We start from the raw sequence: 14,771 nt of genomic DNA, 5'->3' as shown, positions 1-14,771 counted from the left end.
TGAAAAGACAAATTAGAAAGAAAAATAAAACAAAAATAAAAACAACCCAAAAATATTACAAGTAGGCCTATAATAATGTCCCTCCCAACTGAAGTGCAATAACAAACCTAATTATTGCTCAGTAAACACATTACATAGTGCACTTAATGTCCACGGCAAATTCAGCGTGACCTTTCCAGCCATAAACCCGCTTAGTGAAGATTAAACCGAGATATGCAGTACTAAACCATTATAGTAATCAATTGTCCAACGCAAATTTATTACCACGTGATAATATTAATCCAATGAGCGATCGAATTGTCCGCTACGGTCGACTAATCCAATCGATAATGACGCTATTGACATGTACGGGCGGAGCACCACTGACTGAGTTTTGGGGTATTTTTCACTGGTTTGCTGTCATTTACTCATCAAGGCGGTCCACCGTTATCATAAGGACTATGCTAATGATTTAAAGATTGACATGTAGAGAATAAACCATACTTGATTGACAGAAAGTACTAAATTTGTACCTATTACGGGTTCGTGACACCCATTCTTGCAAATCCGACCAAGCCAGGGCGGCCCGGTGAAGCAAAATGTGCATTGGACTAACACGGGATATAGATATTTCTTTCTCATACAAATGTATGGTCCCCCGTTATTAAAGCTTGTACCGGGTTGAAAATTCAGATATTTTAAAAAGAATAAGTAATTGAAACATAGAGAAAGTACTAACATCATAGCTTTTATACTTTTTCATATATGACGCTAACTAGTTCATCTCCTATACCTACAACACAGCGCTACCAGTAGGGTTCAATTGCCTATTGTGAGTGTCCCTGTCTTGTGTACATACATGCAGATAACAATAACTGCATGATGAGGAAAAACAATCAGGCGGACCAGTGTATAGGGCCTGCTACAACTTATTTACAAGTAATTTATTCAATAATAATAGGCATAATAATAATAATAATAATAATAATAATAATAATAATAATAATAATAATAATAATCTCTTTATGATAATAATCCAATTTAAATCACAATGATCCCCTCAATACACTTTGTTATGAAAAACGGATTAAGGGTATTATTGGTCGAAGCAGCCAAAAAATCGATTTTCATTATCTGAATCAACAACTTATAAGTTCCCCCCTAAATACTTTTTTAAATAAATTTGACCAAATGCAAACGTGTAAAAAGGTATGGGTAGCCGTATTTGTTTTACACATATGGACCAAATTATGGCGTCACACGTCATTGCGTCAATCATCAGAAACTCTATCACAGTTGCTTCTTACAAGAGCCAAACAAAAACTCATTTATTCCCGGACTAATTCTTCCACCATATTTCATGCTGCTTTGTTTTACTTTGTTATTTATTAATGTAAGATGTGTAGTTTAAGATATTTTTTGTAAAGCGCCGAGGTCGTGGTTGCTCATGTTACGGCGCTATATAAAAGCTGCTTGTTGTTGTTGTTGCGTTCATTAGGTAAAAAAGAGACCGTTTTAAACAGTGTTAAAAGTTGCATCTGAGTCCATAGTAGGCAGCTCTCAAACAATACAGTAGGCCAGGTCTATTCATGTGTTTGTTAAAGAAAACCTGACTGCTATGGACTCAGATGCAACGTTTAAAACGGCCTCTTTTCTTTCACAATTAACCATTGTGACTGAATGCAATGAAGTGTGACGCTATAAATTGGTCCATATGTATAAAACCAATAGGGCTATACATATATTTTTACATTTTTACATTTCATAAAATATTTTTTGACTTATTCTAAAATTAGTATTAGGGGGAACTTATAAGTTGTGGACCGTATATTATTGAAAAATAACACTTTTGCAAAAGTGCATTCTACAAATCATATATTTTGAAAACTTGCTTAATTTATTGTTGTTAATGAGTAATAATTATACGTTTTACAAAAGTTGTTGTTTCAGCCCTCTTTACAACATAACTCAAGAGCCACAGGACCTACAAAAGTATCTCTGTGATATTTGAATTCTTCTACATGCTATGAATTGATCAATGCAATTTTTGCTAAAGCTCACAAGATGCTGTGAACTACATTTTTTGTTGCTTCTTCGACCAACAATACATAACCTTAAGTCCACAATGATATGGATTAATTAATTCATGAACATTCCAAATTTTGTCAAAGGCCAAGCATACTTTTGATTCCAAAATTCAAATCCCAAATATTTCCAAAATACAAATGTAATCTTTGTTGAAAAATCAACTGGAAAATTATATAAGTCTAAATATAAATTTTGATAACAAATCAATCTCAGAATAAAAATTCCTTTAAAAAAGGAATGGGGCGCCCAATGTGAGCTGGACGGGATATGGTGAATTCCATGGTGATTAGATTTGGTATTATAACGATTTTTAGGAAGAGTAGAAGATGATCAAATATGAGAGAAATGCTTCATGGAATGAAGCTTTCGTGTCAATTTGCGATTATGTGGGGTGGGAGTTCTGTTTTGGGGGCCTATTGTAGTGAGGATATTGCTTTGGATATTGAATATTGTTGAATTTCGTTATGCAGGGCCTAGGGTATATGGTGGATAGTATAGAAGACACAAATAAGTAAGCTTCCCCCTAGTCATCTATACACTCATTCTTGTCACACGACGAATTTCGACAAAGTCATGTTAACGTAATATCGTTTTTCACCCGACCTCCGTCCAGAAACAATCCCGAAATGTGACATGGGGTCGGCGCACTCATGCCAGTTTATAGGTATACTCATCAATCTCAGAAAAAGTCCAAATGTGAACTTTAAATTTGTATCAAAACACCAAGATCATTTATTAATGATACAGGCATAAAGATGTTAGAAATATTAAATCCTACATAAATGATTAGGGAAAAATTAAAAATAAATCTTGGATTTTATTTACGTAGGCTACATGTATGATGTATATATAATAAATATGATGAAGCCATTTTAACGTCTTTTACCTAATACAGGCGCAAACCTCTTCAGATGTCCGTTCATCGGGAACGCCCACAACCTAATTAAACAGATTTCGACAAAACAGTTTCACCTCAGTTTAAAAACTGAGGTGAAATTTTGGACACATATCAATAAGCGCTCTTTAGCAAAGTCATAGTTCATTGAATTTACAACCGTATGACAAAACTTTTTGTACAAGATTTGCAATTTAAAGAGAAAACACACAATGCAGACTATCGAATGGAGTAGGTAAGATAGCATGTCCATATCGTCGCAGGAGTATCGGACTAACAATCAACACATTCAGAAAAATGCAGTTTAAAAGTGAAGAAATTAAGCAATACAAAGGACAGTTTATAGTTATGTACGTGATTGTTCATCAGTATACAACTTCTTACCATGACATTACTGACTGCAGGATGTTCGTCAAAGACTTTCTCCAAGTTACCAGGCGCTATGTTTATTCCTTCTTTGATGATGCGTTCCTGCATAAAGAAAAGACTTTTAAAATAATGCTATATTGTAACATATAGATGAGTATTAATCTTTTCCATAAAATGTTAGTTTTTCCTGTCAGATATGTCCCCTTTCATTTTGAGCCGAACAAATGTGGTAAAGCAGAGAAAATTGGAATTTACTACCAGCGCAGATGTCGCCCATGTAACTCGAAAAGGGTAGCTAAAGTCGGCATCAAGATGCCGACAAGTACCAAAACAGTTAAACGGAATGAAGGTAAAATTTCGGGTGCAATTGTACTCAAAATATTCATTACCGATTTTCTTCCAACAACTCGAAGATACCCATTTTCATCTAACGTTCCCAGGTCCCTAAAAATGGAAATGAACAAACATTATACAGAATTTGACTTAAAGCCATAACATTTTCATACAAAATAGATAGCATTTCTGTCATAAAATGTTCGCTTTTACTATTAGACATATCCCCTTTTATTTTTGAGCCGAACAACTAAGGCAAATCAAAGAAAATTGGAATTTACTACCAGCGCCGATGTCGCTAATATTTATCACTACTTCGGTCGTGTTATGGTACGATCTTTTGTTGTGTAGATCACCGTCCCGCACGCCATGTACGTACTGTGTTATGAACATCGTGTATGCGTTCGACTAATAATTCCATCGTAATAATAAAACGACGGTTCCTGTGTTTTACTCAAAATCTCGGATTTTGACAAAACTACAGCACCTAATTGCAGGGTATGTTGGTTTTATAAAGTACAATATTATCGTGTAAAAAAAAAGAATTTTGAAAAATATTGAGGGACCCGTAAAAAGGTTGACATTTTGACCATATTAAGAGCTCGAAGAGGCACATTAATATAAATCGTATGCTATTCATCTTACCCTGTGTGGTACCATCCATTTGGTTTCTTGACTGCAGCTGTCTTCTCTTCTTCTCCCCAGTAATATAAAAATAAAGACTGACTTCTGAAGCATATTTCTCCAATTTCATTGACTGGTAGGATCTGACCATCATCGCCGATAATCTTCACCTATTTATGGAATGTTATGATTAGGTCTATTATTATTAAAAACAATGGTTGTTTTTTATTTATTTTTCCTTACCGAGAAACTTTTAACTTCATCTTTTAACGGACAATGTCTACAGATAATTATGGCCACTTTATGTGATCGTAATCGACAAAATGAACATCAGTAAAACCTATAATTCGAAATTTAGGTCTTTTATGAAACTTCATGCAAATATTCAATGCGAAAGGTCAAACATTTTCATATGATGGTCGGCTTTTCCTCCCAGGATTGCTAAATAGCAAAAATGTGAATTTTTAATAATTTATCATCAAATTTGTATTATAGCCTGTCGCGAATTAAAAAAAAAAAAAAATTATTTGATATCAGAGGACATTCCTCGTATGCAGAATGCAATTTGTTTTGTCTAAGGTGCTCTCAGGTCCCACAAAAATAATGTGCAAGGGTGGGTGACTGAGGCCTTAATGAATAATACTGTTTTGCTATTGTGAAAACATTAAACAATCATACAAGCCCTCAAAGAAACCAATAATGAGGATGTCCTTAATTTACCTCGGAACCATCCGCAGGAACATATCCAGTGCTATGTAGAATTTCAATAGGATCTGTGGACGATTGCATGGCTGCAAAACCCTCTGTAGCACCATATCCTAGCTACACGTACGTAATCAAAAATATTGAAACAAGTGAAAAAAAGACAATAATTGTTTAATGCGGTCCATACACGTTCAATCTTATTGATCAATATCAAAGACCCTTAATACAAGAGTGGATACAAAATCTACCATTGAACACGCACAATGGTACATTTTGTATCCACTCCTGCATATCATCATCAGTCGGCTGCGGAGCAGGCGACTACAAGCTTTCTCCAACTAATGCGATCTTGGGCACAAGCGAAACAATTTTGTTTGGTTGCAGCATCCCTTCAGTATCTCCCAGGAGGTACTGGACATACTGTAAGTACCACAGTGGTAAGTACAGTGTGCGCGGCCGTTCCGGTTTCCTCTTCTCATGTGGTGGAATATTATACTCCTGCTTTTAGGGTCCCCAATTATTGATCAATATTTTGATCGTGTATGGGCCGCATAAGTTAATGATACGCGGTACCATGCATATGTGTTCTTTTTGTTGTTCATTGGAAAAAGACGAGAGGGCCTATACCTTTCATACGTTTTGCGCAATTTCAAAATTGTATAATGACAGGCCCGTAGACATGATAAAAATAGGGAGGGGTTCCAAAAGGTGAAAATTTTTTTAATATCGGTTAGCATAGCCTTTAAAAGCGGACTGTCGGTCCCTTTAAATGGGGTCTTTTATTCTGTTCAGGCCTTTTTCACTCAAAAACGTGGACCCTGTGTATTTTTCCTTAAAGATTTGGACCTTTATTACACACGAATCCGGTTATCAACAGCCAGTCGGTAATATGAAGTGTCCCTGCGGTGTCCCAAAGTCGGGAATTTATACATACATATACATAATACATAATACGATACGTACATAGATTTCAGTAGTATCCTGATTAGAAATCCACGCATCGCAGCAATTATTAAATGTCCCGCCCGATATCAATTTCAGGAGCCCCCGCTAGAAGGCCAAACACACAACTTTCGATGGATAAGTATAAAAGTCCATGCATATTTCAGCAATGTAGAAACCACTTTGGTGCAAATGTTCAATCCGATCAGAAAAATGCCTCACAATGTCTGTACATTTAATAGAATTTCATGGGCAACTGCACCATTCCTTGATACCGCCACTGTATTTGATAGACCTGTGACTTTATACTTATTTCTATTCTTTTAAGCATTTTTTAATAGACTATGCATATAGATAGCCTGTTTCTTTTCTTGGGGTCGTTTTTTCTTTCTTTTTTTTTTTTTTTTTTTTTTTCTTTCTTTCTTTCTTTTTTTTTTTTTTTTTTTTTTTTTTTTTTTTTTTTTTTTCTTTCTTTTTTTTTTTTTTTTTTCATAGGTTTGGACCCATGGACCCAATGGTGTGTCCCTTACGGACTCACCTAGGTAAACAAGCCAACAAACAGAAGGAATTTGACTTATCATACTTTGAGCCGATATAGCAACCTTAAAACCATTGTGGGTATATAGATGGTGCTCTGTAAGTTTTTGGACATAATTTTTCATTCATATAGTTGGGGAATTATACATACCAATATATGTTTAGTGATCTTTGCAGCTCTTTGACGTAATGAATAGGGAATGATGCTACCACCTGACATACCTGTAGATGAAAGGCATCGAAATATTTATTAACTCTCATCACGCGGGTGTCGACTGCAGACGACATGTTTCAATTTTTTTTTAATGTCAGAAATGTAAATTGTCATGACCATATTTGGAATCAGCATGAAAAATGCATTAAAATGAGTACAAACAAGCCTAGTATTGGTTCAGTAGTTCTTAAGATAGCTCTTGATATTTTGAGAAAATATTTCAAAAGCTTCAACTTTTTCCGTTGAAGCGCATGACTAGCACCATTCGACTGTCTCAACTTTTGAAGATATGCCTTTTTAAAGAAATATACTCGATTTATTGGTTGGGATGCGTCATGCTGCAAGATTACCAGACCTATGACTACCGCTTGATTTCTTCTTTTGGGGCAAAGTCAAAAGCGACGTCTATGAGCGAAGACCACCAGCTATAGGCTCCAAGATCTTCCCAAACGTATTGCTGCTGCATCCGCAAATATCCGGCGCACATGGTACGCAACGTAATTGATGTAATAATCAGGGCTGAAACCTGAATTTCGCCAAGGAGGCAACCAGGTAGAGGGCAGAGAACTGTAAACTCACTTCAGAAGAACCAAAGACAAACCAAACATTACTTTTAAGGGCTACCTTTTACACCCAGAAGAGAAATGACTTAAGTTGTCAATAAATTGAAAGCAAGAAACAAGAAAGTAAGAAACATAATAAAACAAAGAGGCATAAATAACCAATACAAGAAAAAAATAAGTAACTGCAAGTATAGCAAAAGAAGTTCCATCCCACATCTATTTTATCCACAAATTAATGAGACTTAACAAATCCATAGCCCCTAAGCCCACCGGTAATGTCCATTCCCTAAATAAAGTTATTTTATAAAGTTATTGACGAATGTTTGATATTTATGTCTGATACCTGTACTACTTTTTAATCTTTGAAGTAACTAAATTAACCTCCTCCTTCGACAGAGTGAAAAACGGGTACATTTCATAAACGGAGCATATCTTCAAAAGTTGTGAGCCGATTGAAATATTTTTTTGGGTTTATTAAAGCTAACGATTACAGGTTTCTGATACCAAAATATATAACTTCTCTGAAATAGGGAAAAAGAGAGCGCAATGTGGGTTCTGCTTTTTTTTGGGGGGTTACACCCTGTACTTACAAGCTTGAAAAGATGAAAAATCATAGTCATCGAAGTTTGGCAAATTCAAAATGTCGTTCAAATGATGAATGAGCATGGTAGATCCGGTAACTCTATATAAAGAAAAAAAACAATAATCGTAATGACGTATCCCAGATAACTAGAAACCGTTCCTTTCGTATTATACTGATTATAGAGGGCGACGTTATCGATTTGTTTGTTTTTGTATTCTTTAATTTCATGTTCTTTCATTCGACAGCCGTCACTGTCCTACATTCGACAGCCGTCGCTGTTTTAAAATCAGAGCCTGCCACCACTTAATTAAGAAATCCAATCACCTCCCCCTCAAAAAAGAATGAATTAAAGAAAAGAAATGAAATGAAAAGAAAAGTAGAAAATGCTGACAATTCAGCTCAATTTGAACTTAAAATTCTGCCTGCATGGATATTTTTGGTGAACAGTGGGGAATTTTTCTGTTTATTTTCTTAATGTTGAAAGGATACCAATCGTGTACTTTTCCTTCGTGTATTATATTAAAATCCAGCATGACGCATTGCGCAATGCATTTGTTTTGGTATTCAAAAATGAAAAATAAAAAGACCGCACTGCCCATTGCACTTTTTAGACATGCTATTGGAAACAAATTGTTTTCTTGGGTTTTGGGGGGTGGGGACTAATATGATCTTCGTCACGACTTTTGCCCGCTGTTGTAAAAACTCCTGTTTAAGTATATGTAAAAACATATCCTTACCTTTCATCCTGGATAACATTTGCCAATAGTTGTGCATCATACGTAGGACCCACAACGATAGTAGTCCCGCTTTTAATCATGGGCAGTACTGCTCCCATTTGTGCACCTATACCTCCAAACGACATGATCAGGGCATACCTGCATGACTAAAGATGTGTATTTTAAGATGGTTAAGATATGTGGTGTGGGGGCAAGGAGTGGAGCTGCGTCCTGTAGGACATCTTGCCCCTTCTATCCCTCCCTGATGTATGATGCTGACCGCCACGATATTTGGCTTTTTTGTGTGTGTATTTTGTAGCCCAATGTTGCCCATTTTTACCAAATTTCGCCCCCTTCAAAGTTGCAACCTTCAAAGTTTGCACTTGCTTTTCACCCACCCCTCTGAAAAAGGCTATGCCACTGGATCACTTGTCTTCCCGGAGAGGGGTTACCACCCCCAATATTCCTCCGCTGCGATACAATATCAGTTATGCGTGTATTCCTATAAATATACTTACAAATTGTATGGGAATCCCGTCTGCACCTTCCTCAACCCGGCGCGAGAAACCCTCAACGGTCCGAAGCAATGATAAGTGTGTATGGGTCCCACCTTTGGGAAATCCAGTTGAACCCTGTTGATTAACAAATAATGGTTTGCCATTGATTAGTGGCCATTAGCATGATTAGTGCGTGATAAATGACTGGAGGCTCCGTTAACGATTAGTCCGCCAAGAAGTACGCCAACCCTCGGCAGTCCGTCAAACCGAGCACCGGTGCAAATAGATATGATAGACGAGGAACAGAGGATGATTTAAGGAAGCCCCATCATGCACTGTAAAAGTGTTATCACTAGAGTTTCAACTGCCACTTTACTTTTCAAATCCCATTGAACTCTATGCAAAAGATGTTGTTTTGGAATTGCCCGTATGTCGTCATTACTTGGTCGATTTCAGATCTAAAGTGATGTGTGCATGAAGGATAATTCACACCTTCTGTAGATAACATAAAATGTGAAATCGACCAACCGTTTGAAGGTGTTTTTATTGTAAATATATCTGTCCAAATTCAAATTTAACCATGCACGTGTGTATGCAGTGGGCGGCAGTGGTGTCATGTTTACTCACACAGCTGTGCTAACCGCAAGACTTGCTGGGAAGTGCTTAAATCATCCTCTGGACGAGGAAGCAGGTACTTGGTTGCTCGGTTGGGCCCGCTGCCGAGTATCCTTCTTGCACCCATGTGTGATTTTCCCTTTGATCACCACCCAGGTCTCTACCCAGATCCCCACCCAGACCCTCCCTGGCACTGACCAATTGCACGCCAGTCACGTCACCAACCTCCCTGGCACTAACCAATTGCACTCCAATCACCACCCAGACCCTCCCTGGTACTGATCAATTGCTTGCATTCAACAACCAGACCATCCATAGCACTTATTAATTGCACTACAGTCACCATCATAGTACTAATCAACCGCAGTCCAGTCAGCATCCAAACCCTTCATAGCACTAACCAATTGCACTCCAATCACCACCAGATCCTCTCTAGCACTGACCAATCCAGTCACCCCTCCAGACCCTTCCGAGCACTAACCAATTATGCCAAATGCACTCCAGTCACCATCCAGACCCTCCTTGCCAGACACAAAACGTTTTACAGCAAACGTCTAAATGTCGGGTATAAAGGGTATAAAAATGTTTTAATAACATCTAAAATAATATTTAAAAAAACACAAGGATATTATTTTGTAAAAATGTTTTAAGAATGTTTTAAGAACATTTTTGTGTTTGCTGGGACACACTTATCAATTGCACTCCAATCACACTCCAGACCCTTCCTAGCACTAACCAACTGCACTACAGTCACCATCCAGACCTTATCTGGCACTACTGGCACTAACACTCGGCAGCTCGACACCGAGCACCCGAGGACTGGCGGGCTCGAGTGATCAGAGGAACTGAGGCAGTTCTAGGTCATGCCGATTGTTTTGCCAAGGAAAAGCCGATGGTTTCTTTGGAAAGTATTATTCCCGGGATATTATCTCTAAACTTCTTACCGAAGTGAATATAACACCAATAGGATCGTCAAAATCAACTTGGTCTATAGCTTTCGTCACTGTACTTTTGTCAAATCCTTTGCCCATTTCCATAAAATCCGTCAATGCAATCATCCCTCTTTAAATTACCAAAACAGGACAGATAATATAAGCGTAATGGCATGCAATAATTCATCATGATTACCGTATTCTGATATCACTCAACGATCGTTGATCGTTCACTTTACTTGTATTAGCGCTTGGCCTTAATAGGGCCAGTTTAGGTCTGTTAGTTCAACGACTTTTGCCGTTGTGACAAACGAAGCGACAATGTTACCTCAGTTTGTTGAGCCAAAAATGCGCCGCATCGTCAAACGTCGCCGATTACAATAATTCAGTGATTTACTGTAGCCCTGTTTAAAGCGAATCATGTTTTTTTAAACAAAATGAAAATAACGTTAGTTTACTCACTTGCATGGATTGGTTCCTGCGTTTATAACATACTTCAAGTTTGGCGTTCTAGAGATTAGATAACAATAGAATATACAGAACAATAGAATTTTACCTTACGAAAAACAGTGACCTGCCAGAAGGTCTATTACGCAATATACTAGTCAAATAAATTGCATGTATACGCGTTCGAACCGATATATCATCACGCTCGTCGAGATTCAGCATACACAAACCATCCTTATATAATCCTTGAAGTGCGATTCGCGTAGCGCGGGTAACGACAATGGCACAAATGACGTTACAGCTTTACATTTTAAAAACACGAATCATACTGTCGCCCTCTATGATCAGTATAACGCACACTGGGCACGGTTGATAGTTATATGGACTCGTCAGTATGAAAGAAAAACCCGATTCATTATCATCAAAAAGAGTATGTTAATTGATTGCATTAAACAATATCTTTGATTAGATTTTTTGATTGTCAAATCCAAAAATACTCACTAGTTTTAGACCATTGGGATCCACTTTTCCCGCGGGATTGGCCGCTGCTTCCGGCGAGGCGATTTTCGCATCCCTCGGTGGCTTAGTTCTCCTTAGTGGATCAAAGAAGAAGGATGGAGTGGTTGGAGTGGATGGAGTGGTTGGACATGTTGGAGATGAAGGCCACAGCCACGCATGGCCATTTTGTTCCGACCTGTTTAATAGTTTTGAGATGCATAATGGGCCGAAGGACATCCGACTAAGGTTATTGACAATAGCCTTGTGACTGACCTCTGTAGATGTCAGTGAGCATGGTATGTCATCTGCTTTTAGACTGCCTCCACCAGTGGCCTACGCTGCGCTATAGTACTGTGTATCTTCCGTGACCCGAGTGTTTACGAATGAGGGCAGCTGTTATTTTATACCCCGGTATCCAAAGATATATTGTCTGAATATCAAATCGTGTAGCAGTTACACCTGTATTGATCCCGGGTATTGATTTAGTTTCGCTGTCTGTACAAAATAATTATTTCCCAGGCGTCGTCGACGTGTGTAGACGATCCACTAATACGCTCGTAAGAACTGAGCCACCGAGGGATGCGAAAATCACCGAAAGCAGCGGCGAATCCCGCGGGAAAAGTAGATCCCAATGGTCTTTCTGAAGAAGCCATCAGCCAAGATGGCGAAAGTCTAAAACTAGTGAGTATTTTTGGATTTGACAATCAAAAAATCTAATCAAGTTTAATTTCTACAATCCTATAAATGCATCTATTTCAAAAATATATCTTTATTTGTTCCTCTGGGTGGCGATTTCGTGGCGTTACCGACTGCAATAAGCTTTCGAGTTCACTTGTTCTACATTAGGAAGTAGGACATTGAGGGAAGATGAAGGGCATTGGGAGGGGATATGAGAAGGGTGATGATGGATGAGGAGGAGAAGGAGGAGGAGGAGGAGGAGGAGGTGGAGGTGGAGGAGGAAGAGGGAAAGATGAGGTTTACTCTTTAATCTTACATTTGGCAATTGAGATTATCGGCAGAATTTGTCAGTAATTCTGGTATAATTTGGCTGGCTCTGTCACACATATCAGACGGCGATCTCATCAAAACGACGACTTTCATTCCGAGCTAGAAAGAAGGAGCAATGGAATTTCATGACACGATGACGATTATTATTTTGATGGTTGTTCTTGATTTGTCTGTCTGTTTGTTTGTATGTCTTCTTCTAAGTTCCTGTAATAGGCATGTTAGGTGGTGAGAGTGCATCATGGTTATGGGAGTATATTCTATATCCGTGACTACATTTTTTTGTCTTCAGTTAACAATGGTTAACATTAGAGAATGAATTTGGAGAAAACCTTCTGATAATTACAAACACTCGCTGAGCAGCAAGACCTTTCCTCTAAGCTTTTAATCCGATAAGCTGATTATCTATTTGCTTTCATGAATTGGAAGACATTCTTTGATGTATTACTGAGCTCAATCTGAAATTACTGGAGCGTGAGCCACCCAGGCTGGTGGCTCAGCATAGTATTTTATTAACAGAAGGTTTTCTCCAAATTCGTTTCCTAATGAGCACATTCTTAGATTCAGTTGCAATCATTGCCGGGATATATATTTTTGTATATGTGTGATTTGTTATCTATTTATGAGCCATAGCCTAAGGCCTATATGTTACGCCTACCTTTTGAATAGCTTCTTGCTGAACACTCAACGGAAAGTCTATCCTCATATTAACCTTAAGGAGAAAAAAGAGAGGAATTTCGTTCCAGACATTTAAATAAATTAAAGATCTAATTGACGAAATGTGTGGCCCTTAATAATTTGGGGAAAAAGTAGAATCAAAAATCTCAGTGGATGCAAAAATCATTGCGGAGAACCGAAATGCAACGTTTCCGCAACGGAAAAATGTTGGACTACCCGATATAATAATTATACCGGCCTTTATGCATCTTTCCGGCATGAACAACGGCTGGTTTTATTTTGACGTTTTTGACGATCTATGGTTAAATTAAAAGCTTTTAAGGTCAGAAATTGATTACGTTTGATAACAGTTTGTCCAACCATGTATAGGCTTACTACTTCTACTAGGCCTATCACAGATATACATTCTTCCCCCTTGAGCATGTGCTGTTACCATACACACCCACGCCCCGCACCCAACCCAGCCCGCAAACCCCCACGCGCCAACACACCCCAACCCTACAACCACCCAGTACGGCACCCCACAATATGCATTCACACACCCCTACACACTGTCATCATCCCATCATCCCATCATCCCCACCGTGACACCACCAAAACCCCACATACCTACTCACCGTGATGACACCAATTTGCAGTGAGGCTAGGTATGCCAGTAGCCACTCGTAATGGTTACCACCCCAAACTCCTAGCGTATCTCCTTTCTTCAAACCCAATTTTAGCAAACCCCCGGCAAACTGCTGACTCTGTTATAAACAGAATATCGAGTATAAACAATGGTTTACTTTGGAAATACAGCCTGGTGCCTCATCACAGTAATTGCTAATATGATCATGCTGGTCCTTGTCACCCAATATAAACAATTTCAATATTTTTTTCATGTCAATGACAGCAGATATCTATTTAGATAACACTGACGGGTTAGCGCCTAAGTTTGATAGCAATATTAACCTCACTTTTCTGGCAGGGCATTCCAAGTGCCTGCAGAGAATGGGTCAATGAATTATCGCGTGTGGAAGACGGGTAACGGAAATAATAAGAAGTGACACCTTTATCCAAGAGACTAGCTCATTTAATTATTTATATACATTTTTTTGTTAGAATAAATGAACATTATATATACTTACTTCATCTTGCATTTGTCTGAATGTTTTTCGTTCTTTATCTGCATAAAATACATACATCTCTTTATCCGGGTTCTGATTAGCCACTTCGTTGAATCTCTGCCCAATGCTCTTACCCGAAAACGGTGTTTTCACAGGCACATGAATATAACTTTTTGTTAGCTTCTGCGACATTGTGACACTGAAGTGATTGGAATGAAAACATTTTATTTGTTTCATATGATAAGGATAATGAACTGAGTGCAATGCATTCGTCAAGATAATCGCACGCGCCGTGGAGTTATTCAGTATCGAAGTTACGTAATGTTACTATGTCAACGGGATCACGCGCTTGAGTTATGAACCACGATCGAAACAATCACCACACAAAGTATATGGCACTTGAAGGCATATCAAAATAGCGTGATCCGGTAACCAAGAGAATTAC

General features: G+C 38.1%; 1 protein-coding gene across 1 annotated transcript; it reads right to left on the bottom strand.

Moving 5' to 3' along the window:
* Positions 1–2,949: 2,949 nt before the first annotated feature.
* On the bottom strand, positions 2,950–14,518 carry LOC140150064 (medium-chain acyl-CoA ligase ACSF2, mitochondrial-like). Its single transcript, XM_072172067.1, has 14 exons — positions 14,348–14,518; positions 13,838–13,966; positions 13,201–13,254; positions 12,532–12,644; positions 11,055–11,102; positions 10,605–10,722; positions 8,570–8,715; positions 7,840–7,931; positions 6,624–6,694; positions 5,009–5,110; positions 4,310–4,458; positions 3,721–3,775; positions 3,347–3,433; positions 2,950–3,006 (listed from the first exon to the last, which is right to left on the bottom strand). Exons 1-14 carry the CDS (start codon positions 14,516–14,518, stop codon positions 2,950–2,952), a joined length of 1,392 nt encoding a protein of 463 aa, XP_072028168.1.
* Positions 14,519–14,771: the final 253 nt, after the last annotated feature.

This window comes from Amphiura filiformis, chromosome 4 (genome assembly GCF_039555335.1).
Source record: "Amphiura filiformis chromosome 4, Afil_fr2py, whole genome shotgun sequence".
Classification (NCBI taxonomy): domain Eukaryota; kingdom Metazoa; phylum Echinodermata; class Ophiuroidea; order Amphilepidida; family Amphiuridae; genus Amphiura; species Amphiura filiformis.
The sequence above is the reverse complement of the archived record's forward strand: the minus strand, read 5'-3'. Positions and strand labels throughout refer to the sequence as shown.